Source organism: Camelus ferus, chromosome 5 (assembly GCF_009834535.1).
Source record: "Camelus ferus isolate YT-003-E chromosome 5, BCGSAC_Cfer_1.0, whole genome shotgun sequence".
Taxonomy (NCBI): Eukaryota; Metazoa; Chordata; class Mammalia; order Artiodactyla; family Camelidae; genus Camelus; species Camelus ferus.
In genome coordinates, this window is record NC_045700.1 from 73,953,565 (window position 1) to 73,977,857 (window position 24,293).

Sequence of the window (24,293 nt, forward strand, 5' to 3'; positions counted from 1 at the left end):
CCAACTTAAGAAGCTAGAGAAAGAGGAACAAAGTAAACTAAAAGTAAGTAGAAGTTAGGAAACAATAAAGATGAAAATGGAAATCAGCTAAATAGAGAACAGTAGAGAAAAACTTGGTGCCAATGGCTGATTCTTTGAAAAGGTGTATAAAATTGATAAACCCATATAGACTGATTAAGAAAGGAGAGGGACACAAATAATATTGGGAGTGAAAGAGGGGACGTGTCTACAGGGCCTACAGATACTAAGAAGCTAACAGGAAAGTTATGAACAACTTTATGCCAATACATTTGACAACTTGGATGAAATGCACAGATCCCTTGAGACATAAATTACAAAACAGACATAAAAAGAAACAAAATCTTCAACTAGCTGTGTATCTGTTTAAAATTTTTTGAATTTGTAGTTAAAAATTTTACTGCCAAGAAAAATCTAGAGCTAAATGGCTTCAGAGGTCAATTCTTCAAACACTTAAAGACAAAATAATACCCATCTTACACAAACTCTGAAAATAGATAATAGTTCATTTTAAGAACCAAATCCTGTTTATCATATCAGAGATAATGAATGACATTATTTGAAAAGAGATTAAAGACTTAGTATCCCCATGAACATATATATAAAATTCTCAACAAAAAATTAGGCTATCAAATCCAGCAATATTTTAATGTGTAATACATTATGACCAGATAGGATTTATCCCAAGAATGCAAAGTTGGTTTAATATACAACTATCAGTCAATATAATTTATCATAGAATTATCTAAATGGAGAAAACTCATTTGACTACATTTAGCACCCATTCATAATTTAAGGAAAAAACCCCACAAAACTCAGCACAGTAGAATGAAGCAAACTTCTTCAACTTGAGGAATTACAAATGAGTATTATGCATAGTATTATGGGAGGAGACAAGCCATGTTAAGGACCATTTATGTATCTGATAAGATACTTATTGGATAAGATAAGATGTGATCACAAAGTGAGATTTCCAGAAATGTTACTCATAATAAATCAGATGTCTTTAATGTTGTATACAGGTAGTTTTTTTTTTTTCCCCATTTTTCATCTCCGGTTTCCTTTTACCGTACCTCTTCAGCATTGTACAGAAGTCTAGCTAGTGCAATAAGGCCAGAAAAAGAAATAAAATTAATAAGGATTTAAAAGGAGAAATTAAAACTATCTGTAATCACAGGTGACATAATACACAGGAACATTTAAAGGAATTTACAGAAATGTTTAGAGCTCATAACTGAATTTAGAAAAGTCACAGAAAAATGGTCAGTATTCAAAAATCAGTAAACAAATGGAGGGTGAAATTTTTAAATGCATTTATAGTAGTATAAAAAATAAATTCTTATGGATACATTTAATGAAAGATGTAAGATCTGTTTACTGAAAACTGCAAACCTTGCTGAAAGAAATCCAAAAGTACAATGACAGGCCAAGTTTATGGATTAGATGATTCAAAATTAAGATGTAAATTCTCCCCCAAGAGACCATTAGATTTAATGCAATACAAATCAGTTACCGGCAGTTTTTTTTTTTTAATTGATAAGATTATGTAGAAAGAAAGCAAAGAATCAAAAAAACCAATCTTGAAAAAGAACAAAGTTGGAGGACCTACACTGCCTGAGTTCAACACTTAACTGTGAAGCTGTAGTAATCCAGACATTGGTATTCCTGTACATCTTGAAAATGAAATCTAGACATTGTGAATCTTTGCATAAGCCAGCATTTTAAAATTATTTCAACAGCAAGTATTTTTTGAGCTTAAATCTATACTTATTATAGGATGAAACAAGCCATATTAGATACAGGACCTTTTATATATCTGATGTTTATTGGGTAAGAAAAATAAGATGTGATTATGAGATGACATTATTTCCATTTATGGAAATAAATGTCATTCACAATACACAATTGTGTCTTTAATGTTACATACTAGGGAGTTTTTTTCCTTCTCTTTTTTGTTGTCATATTTTCTCTAATGAATACGTACTAAATTTATAATAGAACTAAAAAAACTTTCTTTTAAATTGATGCTTGTAGAGAGTAAGATTTCTATTACAAGTAAGTCTCGTAGGGGTTAGAGACAGTGACTCATGTTGAATGGATACAATTTGGATGTGGGCAAGTGAGAGGACATTTTAGATGGAGAAAACCTCATTCATTCATCATATGAGTCTGCATGCATATATAAGAATGAATATAACAAATCCAAGGTCTCATGGACTTGTATGTTCCTATAAGGAGAGGCAGACACTAAACATCTTAAGAAAAATACATATCATCTTATATGGTGATAAATGCCAGGAAGAAAAATAAAGCAGGAAAGGGAAATAGGGAGTTGAGGGTAGAGGACAACAATTATAAACAGGGTGCCCAGTGAAGACCTCTTTTGAGAAGCAATTCAATACAAATTAAGGACATGAGCGAGTAGCCTATTTAGATATCTAGGAAAGAGTACTCTAGACAGAAGAAACAAATTTGTGAGGCAAGCACATGCATACTGTGTTTGAGGAAATCACTGGTATAGCTGGAACAGACAGAGTTAGAAGGAGAGTTGAGGGGGAAGGCAGATTATAGAGTCTTGTCGGCAGTTTTTAGAATTTTGCCTTTTATTTTAAATTATATGGAAAGCCACTGCAGAGGTCTTTGAACAGAGAAGTGACATGTTCTATTTTAGGTTTTAACAATACCATTCTGGATACTTTGGAGAATACACTGAAGGGACACAAGGGTGGAAGCAGAGAGACCCAGTAGGAGGCTATTGCAGTAATTCAGGCAAGAAATAATGGTGGTTTGGATCTAGTTAATGGAGGTGATAAGAAATGGCCAGATTGGTATAAATCGTAAAGGCAACATGATTTACTGGCATTCAGGTAGGGAGGGACAATGTGAGAGAAAAAGAATTAAGGAAGACCCAAACTAGGAAAACAAGAAGAACTGAAATACCATTAACTAAGGTGGGGGAAAATGTGGGAGGAATAGATTGGAAGGATATTAAGAGTATAAGTCTAGACAGGTTTGATTTAAATTGCACCTTAGACATCCTAGATACAGCTAGGATGCAGCTGGAGTTTATGTTTAGACTTCAGGAGAAGAGGTCTAGTGTGGAGATAAGAACTGAAGGATGAACAGCATGTAGATGTATTTAAAGCCATGAAACTGGATGAGATCACTAATGGATTCAAGATATGAAAGAAGAGATCTGAGGACTGAGTCCCGAGTTACTCCTGTATTAAGAGATGAGAAGAGATAAGAAGGAACTAGAAAGAGACTAAAAAGGAGCAGCCGGTGAGGTAAGAGGAGAACCAGGAGAGTATGTTGTCAAGGAAACAAAGCAAAGCATTTCAAAGAGGAAGAAGTGATCAACTCTGTCAAATGCCTTTGATAGGTCAAGTACGATGAGGATTGAGAATTGGTCATTAGATTCCTTGGTGACCTGAGAAGAACAGTTTTAAAGGTGTGCTGGGTGAAAGGCTGATCAGAGTGGGTTTAAGGTGTGTGGGGGTTGAGAAGTTGGAGACAGCAAGTATTATGTAGACAACTGTTTTAAAAGAATTTTGCTGTAAAGAAACATACAGATGCGGTCACTAAGGAAAAGTAGAAGTAAAAAGAGTTGTTTCTATTTTTTAAGGGAGAATAACAGTATATACACTAGTGAGAATGATGTAGTAGAGAGGGGAAAACAATATTGTAAGAAGAAAGTGAGAACTGCTGGAGTGATGTAACTTAGAAGGCCAAGGCGATAGATTTCAGAGCACATATGTAGGGTTTGGCTTTTGCTAAAATCAGATATGTATTGGGGATCACCAAAACCATCCTCAGGCTCCATGATTCTCCAGGAGGACTCACAAGACTCAGCATATAGTTGTTCTCATGGGTATGATTTATTACAGTGAAAGGATACAAAATCAGTACAGAGAAAAAATGCATGGTGTGAAGTCCAGAGAAGCCAGGTGCATTCTTCCCAGTGTCCTCTTGCAGGAGAGTCACACCAGATGCATTTAATTCCTACAGCAATGAGCATGACATGTATGAAATGTCGTCCATGAGAGAATCTTATTAGAGATTCCGTGGCCAAGGTTTATATTGGGGGCTGGTCACGTAGACATCGTGTGCCTCTGTGCTTTCCATGTACTAGAATCTCAACCAAAGGATGAAGGTGTTGAGCATAAACCATATTGTTTGCAATACAATTTCAGCAAAATGAGCCATTCTTACCATTTAGGAAATGATGGGAAACCTCCCAAAATCTAAGGTCTCAGACTGCAGCCCAGAGCCAACCTTATATGCAGTCCACTCTAAGGATAGCCATCTCAGGCCTGTTCTGTTGGCTCTTTTCTGCACAAGGTCCAATTTATTCATAGTAAGAGGAGAGGAAGGATCAGTTTGGAGGGTGATAAGCAAAAGTTTGGTAATGGGACTGAGGATACTGTGTGGAGACGAAAGATTTTTTAAAAAGCAATATTTATTTTTAAAATAATACATGTAATTGTCAATGAATAAATGGAATGCTGGTTTCTTTTTAAACCCAGGTGCACAAGGTAATGTGATAAGATACATCAGTATGATGGGGAGTATATTGCTATGGCAACCATAATTGTTCTGGTGGTTTTGTGATATTTCTAATTTCAAATAAATGATCTGACTTCATATAGCGTATAAAATCTAATATTCATGTATATGCCAAATACAATTGCACCTCTTATATCCAATGTAAGAAATGGTAAAAACATGATTTGCTAGACAAGGTGTCCTGGTTTTTGTTCAGAAAACCAAAGCCTAGCTGTTAAAAATGCAAACCACAAAATGGTGTATATACTAGTTACAACTATATGAAAGTGTATTTCTATATCTTATGATGGGGAGTTATATAAATCATTTAATTTTTGTCTATAAAATTGTTCATATGTATAGAGAAGTATTTAGTGTATTTATTAGGATACTAATCCTTAATCCATGCCTTGGTGATTTTTTTTCAATAGGGTCAAGAATTTGCTCCAAAAAGTGTGGCAATAATTGGTCATTCTATGGGTGGCCTTGTTGCAAGAGCATTGCTTACACTGAAAAATTTTAAACAAGATCTGATCAATCTTCTTATTACCCAAGCCACACCTCATGTTGCTCCTGTAATGCCATTAGACCGTTTCATTACAGGTGAGTGCTGTTACATAAACACTAACTGACTCCCCCACTGTTACTTAGGGTAAACAAATCCTTGCAGCTACTCCCTTTAGAATATGCTGCAGGTTTATCCATGTGTGAAGCCGCTTTGGTTTAAATTGGCACTTCTAATTCTGAGTATCTCTCTTTTTGTGACTTTCAACTTAGGCTCATAATTGAAACTGCTGTTAGTTTTCTCCATCTGTAGCATCTTAACATGGAGGGCACGTGTCTCAGAATCTCTAGGTATTTGGGCTTCAGTTTAGTTATTCTGGAGGATGACTCCTCTCTCTCAAAATGTGTTTAAACTTCCTGTGTTTCGTTAACTGTGTTAACTGTTCTGAGTACTATGTTCAAAACAAGCTTATATTTAAGTAAATAGTAGAAATGCCTTGTTTTTATTTTATTTTTGATTTTTGATTTAGTTATTATGCTTTATTTGTGGTGTTGCAGTAAATATTAAATGCAGAATCTAGAACAAAATGTGTATGTTTTAATGCACCACACAAATGTTTTCATTACTAGAATACATTTCATCATTTCACTGTGTTCCTTAATAGATCTTTTCAGTCATAGCTGTCTTGAATTTGAATTTCAAGGGCTTATTTTTAAATAAATAGGTCTGCTAGGTCCTGGGTTCAATCCCAGTACTTCCATTTAAAAAGTAAGAAAATAAATAGGTCTGCTAACACTTTATATGGTGAGGTAGAATTGCTAATTATAGAGGTCTTACTATATTTCGGCTATTGTGGTAAGGATTTTACATGATTATTATGTCATTTGATCCTTACAGCAGTCCTTTGAGGTAGGCACCATTGTTATCGCCATGTTCATGGATAGTAGAAAGAGGCCAAGATAAAGTTCTTGCCCCAAGTCACATGGCAGGAACATAATGGAGCCAGTATTTGACCCTAGAAAGCTTGTTCCTGGGCCTGTGCTCTTAACCTTTGTACATGCTGTCTCTGAATTGAGGCACATTATGTTAACAGAGAAAGTAAAATTATGGGCAGTACTGTAATGTTGCAGGGAATTTTGAGTGAACAGTAGGAGTTTATGATTGCTTTTGTCTCATTAAATAGCAATAATGTCACAGAATAAGAGTTAAATGCCTAGTATCTCAACTTTTTATTAAAGAAAGCCAAGTATTATCTTCACTGCTTATTGGAATATTGTATGAGTAGAAGAAAATCTTTAGAAATAAGTATTTTCCTGTTCAGTAAATTTATACTTATTACCCTATCAGAATTTGCATTATCTTAATTGTGATGAAAATTTTGTTTATAGATAAGTGAGAAATATACCCAAGTAACTCCAAACCAAAGTAGTTCTCCAAAGCACCCATCGTAACATAACATTGCCAAACTTGCTGGACTATGTGGTACAACAGTACTTACAGAGAAGTTTGATTTTTTTCCCTTATGTCATTTAAAACTTTGCCTATGGAAATCTTGTAGTAAAAATTTTCAGTTTTATTACTGAAGTTGTTTAAATCTGCTTTACTATTAAATAATTAGAAATTATTATTTTTAATAGGTTTAGAAAAAATTAAAGGCATAGACAAGTCATAATACTTGTCATTACAATTGAAAACTCTTATTCTGTTACTGCATTTTATATGGAATATGTAGGTGAGCCATGCAGGTTGAATTAGAATTACTCAAAATGCATTTTAAAAATCTCTGAGAAAAGAACTTTCAAGAGACTCAGGTTTTATTGTTTTTGAAGGATAGTGATGGTCTGTCTCTAAAAGGCTTAGGCTGAAGGTGATTCTTAGGGTCAGGGTACCTTTCCAGTAATTAGCAAACCTCTGTCCCCATTTGTTCCGTATTTATTTTTTATTTCATTAAGTCAGAATTAGAATTTAAAAAAACTAAAAGTTGAACAGGTGGTGGATTTTGCGTTTTTAGGAGATCTGTGTGACCTCCAGAAGTAGATTCCCTGTTTATACTTGGTGGAAACACCATCCTTAAACAGGGGAAAGGAAACTTGCACTGGGCTCTGTGCTTTAGATGGCCCTGCTGTCATGTTGCCATTCCCACAGCTTCCCCACTTAGGAGTCTGTACCTTTACTTCTGGACCATGATCCAGGTAACCAATCTTCCAGACTTTTCTTGTCTCTATGCTCCAAGCCCACTTCCTCATCCTATGTGGACCTCTTTCCTGGATCTATCCTCAGGGAAGTTATATACAGCCCTAAGCTTGAATTGTGGCCAGGAAATGGCTCTGCATGAAGTACAGATAGAGCTTGGATGTGCACAGAAAGACCATGTGATGCGGGATGGAGTTGGGGTGGGAAGAGAAGGAAGCCAGCACAGTGATCTGCTCTCCCTGTGCTGCCATAATGCAGTGTCCAACTCTGAGGTGTCCTAGAATTCTTAATTTGAACCTGACCTTCTGGGTTATTTCAATGATATGTTTGTCAAGGTAGGCAGAGGAAATATATTTGACTTAATAGTTTGTTAGCTGGAATTTTGACTTTTAAATATTTAGATATATGGCATGTATACCCCATTGGTACTCTTATCCCAGGCCCTGGAGATGTTAAGAACGGGTCTGCTTGGTCTCAGTCTAAATGAATCCTGCTGAGATATTTAATGGGAGGAGTTTGCTGTTCCAGAATGTTAAAAGCCATCAGTGGGATCAAATGCGAGGATAAAAACGCATTAAGTTTTGATAATCAGAGCAGGAAATGAGAACTCCCTGTCCTGACCCCAGATGTTTGACACTAAATTTTTCTCATCTTCCGTAGATAAAGTGGAAAAATTGTCTGCAGGTTCTTCCCTTTGAACAACTTGTTATACTAAATGGATAGAACCTTCTTAAATATCAGATTTCCCACAGCATAGAGTTACATGACTAATGTGAATGTCATTGTCCTGGCAGATTGTATTTTAAGAACTTACATTTTATTTAACTTTGCATGATCACCAGGACTACCGTGGCTGCAGAAGAGAACTGCTAAGCCCTCATAAGCGGGGACACTGCCATGATTAGGAAGATCTACAACTCCTTAGCATAGCAAACTCATATCATTGGAAGAATTTCAGGGGTTTCTTGCTATCTGTGTGGCCCATGAACAGGTAGCATCCTTGTGGAATGTAGAGACGTGTTTGCATATGGGCTTGTCAAACCTGATAAAATTTGGGTATCTTTTTTCTTTATTGATACCTTTACTAACTCTTAGTATTTGTATTCTGATTTAATGGGGAAAGTAGAATATGTGTAAAGATGCTGGTTTTATTCAAAATAGAGAAATGTGGGTGACGTTGCTTATAGACAATTCAGATGACTTAATCAAATTCAGTTTAATATTAGTGTTAAAGATACGTTATTGTTGCAGGGAATGATTGCTAATTTTTAATATATGTCTTCTTTGTTTCCTACCAGATTTTTATATGACTGTAAACAATTATTGGATTCTAAATGCTAGACAAATAAATTTAACCACGCTTTCTGTAGCTGGAGGATTCCGGGATTACCAAGTTCGTTCAGGACTGACTTTTCTACCAAAATTAAGCCATCATACCAGTGCCTTATCTGTTGTGGTAATCTTTTTTAAGATTCTACTGAAATAGTTACATGATGGACACAGTGAGGCATGAAAGGAGAAGTAATATGTAGTTGCTTGGAAATGATTGCTGAGTTGGTGTAGCAGACTGTGTTGTGCATGTGTGTGCTGTGTGTATGTAAGAGAGAGAGAATATGAAGAAATGAATTTGAATATTTAAGGAAGGCAGAAGCATAGATACTTACATCCATAGAAAGTGAACATGATCTTAGAAACTTTGTGAAAATGACTCTTATTTATGAGGAGTGATTGTTTCTTGTTCAAAATAAGTGCCTGTCTGTTGGTTAGAGGTTAAGTATGAGAAGGTGTGGACTAAAGTCCAAGGGCCCCTTGTTATATCTCAGTGGTATTCTGTATACAATGGGAGTGGAAGATCAAACATTTCATACTTCTCCTGCATTTCATACATATTCCTTTTAGGACTTATTTATTGTATTTTTAACCTTGAAGCCTTCAGTTAAGATCTTAACTTTTTTAACTCAGTATACATGTCATCTTCAAATATAACTTAATTTCTAAAAAGAAAATTCATAGCATTTCTTTTGCTTTTGGGGTGACAGTTCTTTGTTTCATAGTGTTGTCTTCATACATGCTCCTCTGCTCAGCTCATGTACTGTCGCCCTACCTTACACTAATGTTCATTCAGTAAGCAGGTATTACTGAATGCTTGCCATACATAGGACTAAAATTATTAAGCTATTCTGCTCTTACCCACCATTTGCTTACAACTGGAGGACCTGCGATATAACCATAATAGCTTTGGAACTAAAGTGGTTAATCTCTCATACCTCATTAGTAGTATGAATCTTGTTATTTGATGCTGAATATTTTTGGCAGATATTTGCTAGAAGTTCTCAGAACTCTAAATATGAACTCCTTAGTAAACATAGATGTTTTTAGTCATATAAAATTGGATATAACTTATTTCCTAGATTTGGTCTGGAACCTGATGCTGCATTGATACCACGTCCTGCAGCTTTAAAAGAATTTGATCTTTTTAATGGTGTGTGTGTGAGTGTGTGTGCACGCTTCCCTCTGTTCTAATCCGTTTGATAATGTATTGTGTTCGAGGCAGCTTATGTATCTGAATCTCTGATGAAAATATGTTTCACTTATGGAACTTTCTCAAAGCTGGCTATTGGATAATTTGAGTTTTATTTATCTTTTAAATATTTAGTTTTTAGTCCCTAAATAATCTAGTCTTTTGTATATCTACATGTATGTTCTTCTTAAAAAAACAATTATTAAGAAGTAATTTTTTGATGATTATCTCAAGAACGGTTCAGTGACATTCACATCCATTGGGGCTGGAGAAATTGTTGAAGTTAGACACTTAGATGTATCAGAAGGGTAGGCCGAACTGCTGTAATATTCTCTCACACAGGTAGCAGCACTTAAACACAACAGAATTTAACGTTTTACTCATAATTGCCCTACATGTGTGTTTAAATGGTGGGTGGTTTTTGAAGGGGTCTCGTGAAGGGACCCAGGCTGACAGTGCTCCCTCTTCTTTAGTGCTTTACTTCTAAGATTGCTCTAATCATCACTGTTTCAACCCACAGGAAGTGGGGAGGAGCATTGAGAGGAGCAGTCAGGCCTGGGAAGGGCACGCGTCACTCTTGCTCACATACCTTAGAGAAAACCTAGTCACACCTTAGGGTAAGAGAGGCTGAGACATGCAGTCTAGCCAAGTGCACAGGAAAGAGAGAAGTTTCTGGCGGACATTCAGGAGTCTTTACCACAAAGATCATGAGCAACAGCCTTTATTATTTGTGTTGACTTTCCTTTTTTTCAGCTGTAGTGCAGATGCATTCATTACACTGAATGAACGAAAACCAGTTTTATGTTCTTGTTAATAGTGGATACTGTCTACTGTGCGTTCTTACTCTACTGAGCATCTAATATAACCTTAGAACCACAGTGAACTCTGGTTGTCTCAATTTTTAAATTAAGTTGTCAGCAGTAATTTCTAAATAAGATAGCTAATGTTTATAAGTTCATTAAGTTAGCTATAGATTCCTCCAACTTTAGTGTGTGTGGAGTCCAAATATACATTGTCGTTTGCAGAGTATAAGGGTGACAATGACTCAATGACTCCTTAGAAGTTATAGATACCCCCTTTTTAAAGTTACAAATCCTTTTTTTTTTAATCTAAAGAGAATGTTAAGCCTCTGTAAAGTTTCTTGCATATAAGGCTGATATTTCCTATTTTCATTTTGTTTTAACAGTTCTAGTAAGGGCATCTCATTGTGCCTTTGACAGTGCAGAGAGAGATGCTGTGAAAAATAGTATCAGATTTATTTAATGTTCCCCTGCTGTGTGTAAGATGCTTTTCACAGGGATGTCGTTACCCGGCACGAGAAGGAGTTTCTAGTGCTTGGAGGGTGCTGTACCATTGTTGGGAAGCCTTCTGCAAGTAGTTATGTGTTTTAGTATGCTTTTACCATTGGTCTCTAGCCAGTAGTATGTATCCTAATCATCTAGGGAGTTTTTTTTCTTCAAACTACGTAAGCCTGGACCTCACTTACAAGAGCCTGATTCGGTAGTTTTGTGATCAGGTGTATTTATTTTGAAAAGTCTCCCCAAGCTTAGGTATTTCTCAGGCATACCCTGGTTAGAATTAACATTTTAGAGTTTATCAAGTGATAGTCTAGTCAGAACTAAAATTACTAAAATACTGTAATTTATACATACAGTATGATTCATTAAAGAATCAAACTTGACATCTTATTAGAATAATGAAAAGTTAGACATTAAACTTTAGTAACTTATCTGTGAATGCTTTAATAATCTTTTAAAGGTTAATTTAAGCTTGACTAACCAGTAATGACAAACAGGATCATTTTATGCAGGATATATCTTAATATTTTTGGATCACCTTTTTATAAAATGCATCATTTAAAATATCTATGCATCATAAAATAGTGAAGTTAATGTTACATGTTTTTAATGTTAGCTTATAAGAATTTCAGACCTTTTGGAGAATAACAAAGCTTTTCTTAAGTATGATTTTTTTTTTCCTTTTCTTTTAGAGTTCAGCAGTGCCTAAGACCTGGGTCTCAACAGACCACCTGTCCATTGTGTGGTAAGTTAATATAACTTATTTTGGTAATTTTTGGTGGTCCTCTTTTTCTCATCAATGAATTGTTTTGTTAGCTTTCTTAGAGCTTTAGCTGTAAACAGATTTAGGAGAAAGATTAATTTAGGAGCTTAAAACTCCAGCCTTTGTTCTTGACTCGGTTTGACCAAGGTGCCCTTGACAACCTATAAAATCATCTCCTGAAGAACCAGTAGTGTCAGTCTTAAATGAAGTTAATGTCAAAATTTTAGACTTTGTCATAGTTGGGCAGAATCAAAGGCACTTGTGGTAGGACTTTCTGAGCTCTTGGCTAGTCACCAAACTCAGGGACTTGAATAATGTGGCACTGACCATTCTAGAGCAGCGCATGGGAAACCAAGTCCCTTAATATAAGTAAAGAAATAGATAAATAGGGGTCAAGAGATACATAGAACCTAGTATCTTATCTCTATATATTTTGGCTTAAAGATTCTCTTTTCACCTTCCTCTGACTGTGCAGTGGTGTCTGCAAGAACCACAACAGTTCAGACATGTGAAGATGGGATAGACAATATGTTTATAGCTGGGGTGGGCAAAGAGGTTTAGGGAAGACAGAGAGGGCCCTGACACTTTTGCTCTCAAACATCCAGGAAGATTTAATTTACTTTATTTTTATATGTTTCAACTTTTGAAATACATGCTTAAAAATAATGATCTCTTAAATAATTTGAGTTTACAGCATTAAGGGGAAGTCATATATTCCATTAAATGATAAAATTGTTCATGTTTGTATCAAAAGTATATTTTTAAAGTTTTGTTTGTAACACTTATTTTATTCTTTAGGTGTAAACAATTGCAGTTGACCACAATTCGAGCATTCTTTGATCTTATTGATGCTGATACTAAACAAGTATGTATTTTTGAACTAAAAATTACTTCAGTGAAGTAAAAGCTTTTGTTGGAGCAGTGATAGATTTAATACTTTTCTTTACTTTGATGAAAATAGAAGTCTATACTTTATATTGACTGAACTTGGTTTCAAAATGGAAATATTTTTATCTGATAATACTTTGATCACTATTAATAATTAAGACTGCAATAAAAGTGAAAAAGTGAAAGGATACCTTAGATCTTCCCCCAGTTCTTTCCCTATGCTGTTTAAAATTTGGTATGTATCCTTCTAACTTTTTTAGCTTAAGGGAAATACTTACTGCAAGTATCCTTATGCAGTAGGATCAAAATATCTACATTCATTGAATAACACAAGCTCACCAGAACTTAAATCATGTACTTCTAGAGTCAACTTTCTGTATTGAGATTTTACATATAAACTCTCCAAACCAGTGATTTTCTAAGTTGTTCAGTTAGCAGGACACCTGGAAATCATATTCTTCTTTCATCTCTTTCTTGTCTGCTAGCAGATAAACATTAATGGGCATCAAGGATTTCAGCAAAATTCGGAGAATTCTATTAACTTAATTCTATTAACTTTTTTTTCTGTGAATTGAGAACAGATTGCCATCATTCATCGTAAGAAGCCTTTCACCTCACCTCAGGTCATTTTGCAGTGCATCATTGTGCCGTGGAAGTATGTTTTGATGACGATGGCTCTGGCTTCCCCTTTTAGAGAAAAAATTCTTTGTGTTTTAGGTAATTTTTTTCCATTGTGGCAAAGTATTGCAGCCCAGATATTTTTTAATTCTTTCCCCTGAAGGCTTCAGTTCTTTGAGACTGTTTATTATGTGTGGTTTCTTTCTCAATAGATCTCTAGGTAATGCTCTCCTTATCCTTGTGTCTTAACCTTGCTCCTGTAGCATTCTCTTTTGGGAGTGGGGTACTATCTGCATTTTTTTCCTTAACCCTTTGGGAAGCTACATAACAATTATTAGAGACAATAATGGATACTTAGCTCTTTCCTGAAGAATGCAATAAAAGACCCAAATTGTTCTTTCACCACATTTTAAACCACCAGATACTGTATTTAAGTTAGTATATTTATTAAAGTAAATCAGCTTCATAGAGTTAACACTGTGGAATCATGTTGTCATGAATGCAAACATTTTGCAGGTTTTCAACCTTGTTTTAATTATGAGTCTTAACTATGGCAAATCTTTTTAGTCTGTTTGACTAGATACCATAATAGGATCACTTAGAATTTGTATTTGACCAGTTTGTATTTGAAGTGGCATTCAGTAGGTTTAGGAAAAAACCCATTTCAAACAATGAAGAACAAGTGCATCTCAGATATATTTTTAAAAATTGTACATAAAACTGATTATAATAAATCAAATCTTGTTTTCCGTTAAATTCTAAGATGACAAAACTAGTACTCACATGTAATAAATTATAATTCTGAATGGATAAGTATTTTACAGACACATTTTAAGAGACAGATGCAAAATTTTTGATAATTCTGCCAAGAATCAAAATATGAAACTAAGTTCTATTTCACAACTCACTATTTATGATAGACTAAATACTAGATAATCAAATATTAGGATATGATTCCTACTCCTCAAGAAGCACATAGTTTAAGAGGAAAAGCAAGCATATATACTAGGAAACTATAACTCAAAGTGTAATTAGTCTCAAACATGTGGTACTAAGAAATCAGAACTAGAGAGTAGTTTTTGATGGTTATCAGCATAAAAGTCAGAGCTGAAAACTTGTGAATGGGTGGATTCCCTAGAAAGTCAATAAGAAAGGGAGAGTCTGACTTAACTGAACTTTTGGTAGAGACACCTATGATTTTTAATTGTTTGCAAAACAGATGTGGCTGCTTAAAAAAACCCAAAAAACTAATTTTGTGTTAGACTGAGTTGATTAGAGTATAGGGTTTGCATCAGTGAAGATAAAATTACACTCTTCTCCACTCTAGTTATACAGTATCTACAGAACTGTATTCTGTTTAGTATGTTGTATTTTAAGAGGGACATCAACAAGCTTCAGTTTATCCTGGGAGGCAGAGTAGTGAAGGGTTTGAAACAGTCCTATGAGAAACAGTTAATATTTTTTAAGTTGTTTGATCTGTAGAAGAGAGGTTTCATTTGGATGGGGGATATTATAACGGTCTTTAATTTTTGAAGAGCTATCCCCTGAACTAATACATCAAAGTAACAGGGAGTCAGGTATTTGCTCTGAATAGGGCAGAACACTCTCCTTGTAAGAATTCTTGAAATGTCCTGTCTTACAAAGTAGCAAGTTAGGAATGTTCAGGCAAATGCTGGATGACTTCCTAAGGAATTGAAATGATTAGTGGACCTGAGTCCTCACTGTCATTTCTTTGTCATTCTCTTGCTGTATTGTTATTAAGAAAATCACTTACCTGTCAGGGCTTCAAAACTTAAATTAGAATATTGAATAGTGGTAGATTTTAAATGGATTTTATACTCCAGTGCATTTTCTTTTAAGGGAGGGATTGATAAAAAGTTGACAACGTTTATTATGTTAGATTGTTTAAAAACAGACAACAAAAATTCTGTTGTCTATCCTCATTTTCATTTCATGAAAGAAAGTATGTTTTGATGCAGAGAAAGTAAGTGGGACAGAGTAAAGGAAAGTAGTTTCCAAGAAGAGGCAGTTGGCAATTCATATTTTCTCTAATGGCCAGTGAATTCTGTGTTATGAGATTGGCACTGGTTTGAGTTTGGAAACTAGAATATTGGAATCACTAGACCAGAGGATCTCTTAAGTTCTCTTCTGATTTTATACATCTTTATGTTTTTGTTTTTAACTGTTACTTGAGGGGCACTATTGCATGGTGGTTAACGATACGGGCTCTGGTTCCAGGCTGCCTGGGTTTGAATCCTGGCACAGACTCTTTATAGAGTGTGACCTTGTGCACTTTCCTTCATTTCTCATGTTTTAATTTCATCATATTTAAAATGCTGTTAAAAGATTATCATCTCCTAGTGTGCTGGTGGTAATTGAGTTAATAACATGTTGAGCACTTAGAATAGTGCCTGGTCCAGAGTAAGTAACTGTTGGCTCTTATCATTATTACTTGAAACCAAGTTTCAGTAAGTCATCACAGTGGATATAAAAGGATACAGAATGTATCAATGTTCTTTCTAGATAACTCAAAATCCCAAGAAGAAATTGTCGGTGTTGAATCACCACTTTATAAGACACCCAGCAAAACACTTTGAGGAAAATCCATCAATAATTTCTGACTTAACAGGTTGGTGGTAATAATTTATTTTAATTTTAAGTGGAGTTTTGATTATTATTTTTAGGTAAATTTGTTATTAGCAGACAGTCTCTAAAGCTGCAGTGCTTCATGTTTTATAATCCTATTATACTTTATAAATTTCTCTATGGTGGTTTCTTATGAGGTTCTTGGCTAAGGAGGGGAAAAGTAAAAAAGCCATTTGTAAGATGTTGATGATAAAAATTTTATACTGAAAGTAACATGACAGAAAAATTTGAAGAGTTAAATGTCTCTGTTTTCCTAACAGCCAGGTAAAATAAAATAAAATGCTATATTCTTGATTTAGTTACTTAGTATCATTCTTCAGTCTTTTGGTTTAACAGCATATCTTTTGCTGGTGAATTTTGCTTTTAAATGTATCTGTCATACTTTACATAGTTTGGAAAATGAAATCTGTGTTTCCTTCTGTTGATTCTTCCTAGAGTTAGACACCAAATAGATTTTAAATACTTTACTCGGTGTGAATGCTAGTTGACAATGAACATGTCGAGAACATCTCACGAGATTTTCTATTTTAAAATAGCCAGTATTCAGGAAACTGCTTCTTCTTCAAATCCTGTTATGATTGAGAAGTATTCAGTAAAAGAAATCATTTAATATTAAAAAAAAATGCCAAATAAGTTAATTTCTTCTTCCTTAGGGACATCTATGTGGGTTCCAGTAAAAGTTTCCAAATGGACCTATGTGGCTTACAATGTAAGTATACCACCAATGGATTTAAATTTTTTTTTTAATGTTTTAGTTTTTATCTTTCAAAGTTACATTCTTTTAAGAAGATAGCCCTGTCATTTTCCCATATTAAATCAATTTAATAATAATTCCTTAATAATAAATATCTAGTCAGTGTTCAATTTTTCAGTTTTATCATAACTGTCAAATTTTTTGTTGTTTCTTTGTTTTTTAAGTCAAGCTGCAAAAAAGGTCTACATACTATTTGTTGATATGTCTTTTGTTCCTCTTTTAATCTGTAATACTTTTTCCACCCTTCTTGTTTTCCTTGCACTTTTGTTGAAGAAACCGAGGCATTTGTCCTATAGAGTTTCACAGTCTTGATTTTGCTGATTGCACTCCTGTAGTGTCGTTCAGTATATTCCTTTGCCTATTCTTTTCCTGTGACTTAGTAGTTCTATCTAGGTGCTTCATCAGATTCAGGTTTTTGTTTTGTTTTTGTTTTTGCTAGACTATCTCTCTTTTTGTGATGCTAGCAGCTGTTGGTAAAGAAGGCCTGGAGTGATTAATTCATTTGGGGGATGCAAAAGGAATGGTACTCTGATTAGTCCTTCCTCATTTATTAACTGGAACTCTGTAGAAAAACTTCTCACCTACTAAATTTATCAAAAATGGAACAGATTACAAAGGGAAAAAATGATCACTGTTTGGATCTTAGGATCTTATATTTACTGGTTTTCAGAGTAGTGAGTTGACTCACAAGCATCCTCCATCAGTGACCATAGGATGTTTGGGGGGATTTTCCTCCAGTATTATGATGAACTTGGACATACTTGTGTTTCTGTCTAAACTAAAATACTAAAATTGTTCTATCTTTGATACTAAAATTGATATTAAAATTGTTCTGTCTTTGACCAGTGGAAGCCATTGCAAGGTAGGCTCCTGACTCTTTTTGATGTAGATGCTCTTTAGTTGTCTTTGGTATTCTCCTCACTGTCTAGTATGAGAACGTATTTTAGCTCGCTGTGTGACATTTGCAGTCCCAGACCTTGAATCTGCTTTTCCTCTAAGGATCTCTTCCTATTATTGGGTAAACAGTGTCTAAAAACCGTAATTTAGGCACTAGGGATGTTTATAGCTAGTGAGTTAGAGTATCTAGGCTTTTCAGTGAACAGAGCTAAGAAAGAAATGTATTTTATCTTGCTCATGAGGTCAAAAACCAAACGCAAACAAAAACATACATTCATACTGATACTTCCAAGTCCAATTCAGTACTATAGAGCTTGTACCTGATCTATCTTGTGTCTGTATCTTCTTCTCATTCCTAGAATATTGGTTCTCAGCAACAGCAAGAATGATAGAATTAAAATACTTAATTAGAATTAATTAGAATAATTACTCATTGCTTTATCTGAATTTTTTAATGATGAAATTATCTATTCTTATGATAGTTTTATTGTGTTTTCCCTCTTTTTTTAGGAATCTGATAAGATATATTTTACATTTCCCCTTGCAAATCATAGAAAAATCTACACTCATGTCTATTGTCAGAGCACCATGCTGGTAAGATAACTGGTACATTTTATGTAAATTTAAAAGGCTAGCTATTCTTTAAGATTTAACTAATATCTGGTAGATTTTATCTTTAGCTATGAACTATTAATAAATCTAATGAATTGAAAAACATTTTTCTGGAACAGCGTTTTGATTGAAAAGTACTAATCAGAATGCTTCTGTAACTGATAATATACTATTAACTTGTACCTTTGCCTCTAGTTTAGGTCGTCAGTCCTGTCTTTCTACCTTAGTTTTTCACTATGTTTAGGATGACGGAATATCACTTCAGAGCTCTAATTCTAAAATTCTGTCAGTACTTTAAAGAATAGGTATATTTAAGCACAGCTGTTCTGTAAGAGTTTTATGAAGTAACTCCTGTTTTTCATTGGCTTTCATACTAAAATTTGCAGTAATTTTTATACCAAATGTTCTCTAAAATAGTATAGTAACTTTCTGTTAGACTGTTATCTATCAGTGTGATGATTTTGTTTTTGTATTTCTTTTTAATGAATGTCTACTATGTATGCTAGAAATATCTTATATCCTTTAGCATGTGTTTTTAGGAATGTTTAATTATTTTATCAACACTTTTTACTTTCAGGAATTTGTTTCCCAATTTGGGTTCTTTTCTTTCTATTCTGATTTTTTTTTTTTGTCATGTCCTTGGATTCTTCCACTTTATATTTGTATCTTTCACGATTTAAGTTCCCTCATCTCCCTTTTGTTGTATTATTTGTATTTTTTAGGACTAGGATCTAATATATCACTTAGTTGGTTGATACTGCCATTTGATACACAGTAAAGTCTTTAGAAAAGATGGTAGGCAGGCACTATATGGTACATGCTAATGAATACGAATTTAGAGGAATTACCACAGTTTTATATCTCTCAGGGAGACTACCATCTCTCAGCCTAAAATCAGGATGGGTTTATCTCAAAGAAATCTGGCCCTGAGAGTGATGGCTTAAAATATCCGTACTCACTTTTATACTAAATTCCACATGAGAATTTCAGTATTACATTGAGAAAAATCCTTGCCAAAATACAAATTATCCATTTGGCTTACTGGAGAATCCCTTTTCTGTAAGTAAGGTCCGTGGGTATTAACTAACACAAGGTCATGTGGTGAATTTTTTTAAATCGTCAATTTTATCATAGAAGTTTTCAAACATACAAAAGTAGAGAGACTATAGTAATGAATTCTCATGTAACCATTATACAGCTTCAACAGTTATCAACACTCTACCACTCCTACTTCATTTATCCCTTACTCACTTTTTCTGACTGATGCATTTCTAGTGCAAGATCCAGGCATTTTACCACTTTATCCAAAATACTTCTATATCTTTTTCTAACACATAAGAATTTTACATTTTACTTTAATACTATTGTTTTATTCAACAAAATTACTTACTAATTTTTTAATATCATATGGTATCCAGTCTATGTCCAGTTTTTCTCTGTTAATCTATCAGTTTATTTGAATCAGAATCCAGAAAGTACATACATTGCATTTGATTCACAGATCTTACATCTCTTTTATAACTGCCCCCTTCATCCCCCACCCCATGCCATTTATTTGTTCTGGGTTTAGTTAATTGCTCTTTTAACATATCCATTATGTTGTCTGTAAACTGGTAGTTAGATCTAGAATACTGATTACATTCAGATTAATTTTTTGGTAAGAATGTTTTACAAGTAGAGCTGCGTACTTACCACATCAGGAAGTATATAATATCTGGTTGTCCCACTTTTAGTGACAAAGGCTTATCAGTCGTCTCAGATGGTATCAGCATGACCCACCCATGACAAAGTTCCCAACCAGTCTTCACCTGGTGATTTTAGCAGCCACTGAGGACATCATTTTTTACTGTAGATAGATTTTTTTCAGATTTACAAATTTTACGATCAAGTAGCATTTCCTTTCCTGTATACTTCAGGAGTTAGCAAATCCTGTGTGACTTCTTTTAAGGTTTTTGGTCAATTTTTATAATTAGTTGAGTTGGGGATATTTACTAGATGACCTGAAATTGTTCTTTCAACACCTAGATTATAACAACACAGTGGTTTAGAGTGGGTTTGAATAATACTTTATTCAATCTGTTGATGAATGAATCAGATCCCTATACACCAAAGTAAACAGTTTGGAATATTGGCAGTTTTCATAATAAGGGCTGTCTTTGAGGACAGCCTCCCTTAATAGCTGCAAGAACCCATTACAGAAGTAGGTTGCATTTTGAGAGCTTGCTAGCTTTTCTTTGTTTAGGCTATGCAGATCTGTTCTGTTGCCTTTCTTCATAATGTCATGTTATTGTTCTGGGATGCACAGGTCACTAATAAAGAAGTCACACAAGTATTTTGCCAGCTTTGGAGAGCAAAGAAACACCACATTGTTTCTGTTTGTTTTCTTTCAGCTTGCTTTTCTCTATTCTTGAATAATGTCTTTAAATTTTCTTTAAGTTTGGTAAGGGCAGAGGCTTTGTCTGCCTGATTCATCATTTTTACAGTATTGTTAAAGTACCACAACCATCTCTGTGGCACTCCCAGGCTGTGCTAATAAAGCAATAACTAACTTTAGTCTTGAACCCCTGGGATTGTGCTTCAATCCAAGTACATTCTCAGTTGCGTAGAAGTTATCTCCCTAGTAATCAAATGAGAACTCAAATGATATACTAAAAAGATGTGCTTAGCTTAATTGTTATTTTTAATTACTTGGCTCTGGATTTTTTTGTTGTTAGTTTGTATGAAAGCCCACCTCTAGTTGTTCATTATTCTATTTTTGTTAAAATGTAGGTTACTCTCAGTGTAACTCCCTAATTAATGTGTGGACGTTGTCAAACTATGAAAGTGTTGGTTCAGAAATTCTGCTTAGCTGTGTGCTGTAGAGAGGTAACCTGTCAGGTCACTCTTTCTCATACTGCTGCTCCAGGTTACTTGCTTACCTATGTTGACATTAGACTTCTTTGCCCAGCCTTGACCTATTTGACTTTTGAGAACATCTTGAAAACAGTTCTAAATAACAAGTTGCTGTTTTATGTTTGCATTGTGCCTACTGACCCTATCATGTAATAGTGAAATGTTGAAGATGCCTATTTTATATAATTATTTTCTATGATATTTAGTGTGCTTTGTTTTTTGTTATTACTCAATAGGATACAAATAGTTGGATTTTTGGCTGCATAAACAGCACTTCTATGTGGTAAGTGTTTTGAATATAAGGCCTTCCGTTGTTGATTTTTCTCAACCTAAAATAATATTCAAATCATACCTTCAGAATAGCTTCAGACATTCTTAAATAAGGTCATTTTGCTACTACACTAAATTATAATATTGATTTTAAAATTAAAAATGAAGAAAATTAACATACTAGTAATATTTGCAAACACTGATAGTTGGTTGCTAGGAAAAACAATTTTTTGTTCCCCAAGGAACTATATGGATAAAGAATATTGAATTAGACTTAATAGACTTCAGTTCATTAGAACTCGCTCTGATAGTTCTGTAGATGGTTCTGTAGTTGTTTTTTACTTCTAAAGCTTGTTTATAATACTTTAATATATTTGTTCTTTAATTATATTTTCATGTTTATTTCAAAGCCGGCAAGGGGTTGATTTATCATGGAAAGCTGAACTGCTGCCAACAATTAAGGTAAGTTATGGCTTTTAGAATGTTAATATCCAGGTGAAAAAAATACTTGAGCCTAATGGCATTATAGAATATGTTCTTCCTTTTTTTAAATTCAACTACAATTTTATTTATTTTGTCTTATTTTGTGCTTATTCATTCATGTGGCTTTGTGTTTATGAGACAAAATAAGTGATTTGACTTATATAAACATTTGTTAAGGTCTCTCGCTGGTTCTATCCTAACTGTCTAGGCAGGAGCAAAGCAAACAAAAGAATTAGGATATACTTACTGATCAAGCATTCATAAGGTGTATTACATATTTCCTTGAGTTTCCAGTTTGGGTATCCTATCCAGTCTGTAATTGAAGAGTTGGAAAGAAATAAATGATTAAAAACCTGATAAAATGTTACTTTGCTACTATTTTTTAAAAAGTTATTTCTTAAATTATAAAATTCTTATATATATTTTTTCATCTCAAAGATTAAGCAATATATTCAAATAGTTCTAGGCCCCTGTGTTGTTTGTTCTAAATGCAAGAAACAGCTACTGAGCAGTAGGAGAACAAGTGGTTCCGGCTGCTTACTTTTTATAGCGGATACCGGAGGAGAGGGCCAATGTGCGGATACTTTTCCATTCTAATGAAAATCAAAATTATATATATGTGTTTATTAGCCTTTTATAAAAAGCACACAAAATTATCTTGCCATGAAATTGAAGGGAAACGAAAGATTAAAGCAAACATTTTGTGGGTTTTATTCATATTTATATCATCTCAACAAAAGTCCTGTCAGATGAGAGTCACACCACTTTTGGTGGCTCTGCTGACTGAACTGTCAGTAGTTGGAGTCCTGCAGCAAAGCACTTCAGGGCCTTCACAGCGCTGGTCACATGGAACTCTTCTGTCATGGCGCAGGGAAGAAGGTTCTAAGACACACATACACCACAGCCCGACAAGAATTTGGTGAGCCCAAATGGACTTACTGCTAGCAACAAACAAACAATTAATTTTGAAAAGAAATCTTAAGTTACGTGAGAAAAACTACCTGGTCACTATTTTGCCTAAATCATACTTAAGCACCACAGCTTCGCCCTATGCACAGCAGCAGAACTTGAAGGGTTTCTGACATCCACACACTGGTGTTTGATTTCCTGTGTGTGTTGCCTCATTATTAAGGCCATTTTATCCTTAAAACACTGAAAAATTTCCAAAGTTCATATTAACCTTACCTGCCAACATAACAATTTCATGAATATGATATTGCCAAATTCCTGCTGACATTATAACTATCTGGGAACTTAACTTTATAAGGAAATGTATTTTGACACTGATATCTTTTTAAAGTATTCTGATCCTAAAAAAAAAAATCTTGAGAAAAGAAATTATTCTTTTTTTTTTTTCGGTGGGAGGAATTAAGTTTATTTATTTATTTCTTAATGGAGGTACTGGGGATAGAACCCAGGACCTCATGCATGCTAAGCACACACTTTACCACTGAGCTATACCCTCCCTAAGAAATTATTCTTGAGAATAAATAACAACAGCTCTAATAGTGGGTAGCCACACAGAGTAACCATGGTTCTTTCTAACTAATCTTTCATGCTGTTGACTGTCTGGTTGGTTTCAGTTCCCTGTAGCTTTGGTTTGTGTGGCCCTTTTAAGACCCTTTCATTTACATGAGAACATAAAAGTCCACTACAGAGACTCTGCTGAGTAAATTGAGGTGCAGCCCTGAAGCTTAACAAGCACTCCCAGGTAAATCTGTTCAGGTTGTTTGACTGCCACTAGTTGACAGTTCTTTAACTTCAGAACCTCTGTCCAACTTGCCCGCATTGGTGCTTCTGAAGAACAATGGAGCGTTAAGTGCAGAAGTTTCTTAATGCATATAGATTGTTTCAGCATATAACCACACCTACCCCCACATCTACTTTCAGAAGAAAAACCAACTTGAAAACTGTATTTGGTGGCCTGGATTTTCATTAAACAGACCAGTCTCCTATCTGCTCATTCTTCAAAATGTGGACTATAAAATACGGTCTTAATTTTGACAAGGGAATAGATGTACATTTAGTGAGGTGCGTTATTAGATTTATTGCATCTTATGTCATTTACTGAATAAGTTCCAGGGGATGATGTTCTTACACGTCATGAGCCAGCAACTGTTTATTACTTGGGCTAGATCAGAATCATTTGAGATTAAGTTGCAATTCTTCCATCATTTTGAGCATCCATTCATTCATTAGCTCTTGAGTGCCCTTTGTCATATACTACCAAAATACAGAAATCATAGTGCAAAATTATACAAAACAAATAGACAAATTGTAAAAGATACCTGGCAATAATTATGTAAAATAATTAAATTTAGTGTTGAATGTCGTTTGTTTTACATGAAGGGGTGATACAGCTCAAGGAATATTTCTGGCAGTCCATATTT

The 24,293-nt window shown here is 34.4% G+C and overlaps 1 protein-coding gene across 2 annotated transcripts in view; it reads left to right on the plus strand.

Annotated features, from left to right (window-relative positions):
• PGAP1 (post-GPI attachment to proteins inositol deacylase 1) overlaps positions 1 to 24,293 on the plus strand; it is a 69,520-nt gene that overhangs the window by 13,543 nt on the left and 31,684 nt on the right. For both annotated transcript variants that reach the window (XM_032480132.1, XM_032480133.1), the window contains exons 4-12: positions 4,995 to 5,166; positions 8,560 to 8,717; positions 11,773 to 11,825; positions 12,642 to 12,708; positions 15,873 to 15,978; positions 16,649 to 16,704; positions 18,157 to 18,240; positions 21,387 to 21,433; positions 21,831 to 21,882. In XM_032480132.1, the coding sequence (XP_032336023.1) occupies positions 4,995 to 5,166; positions 8,560 to 8,717; positions 11,773 to 11,825; positions 12,642 to 12,708; positions 15,873 to 15,978; positions 16,649 to 16,704; positions 18,157 to 18,240; positions 21,387 to 21,433; positions 21,831 to 21,882 (795 nt within the window). The remainder of the gene's footprint in view (positions 1 to 4,994; positions 5,167 to 8,559; positions 8,718 to 11,772; positions 11,826 to 12,641; positions 12,709 to 15,872; positions 15,979 to 16,648; positions 16,705 to 18,156; positions 18,241 to 21,386; positions 21,434 to 21,830; positions 21,883 to 24,293) is intronic.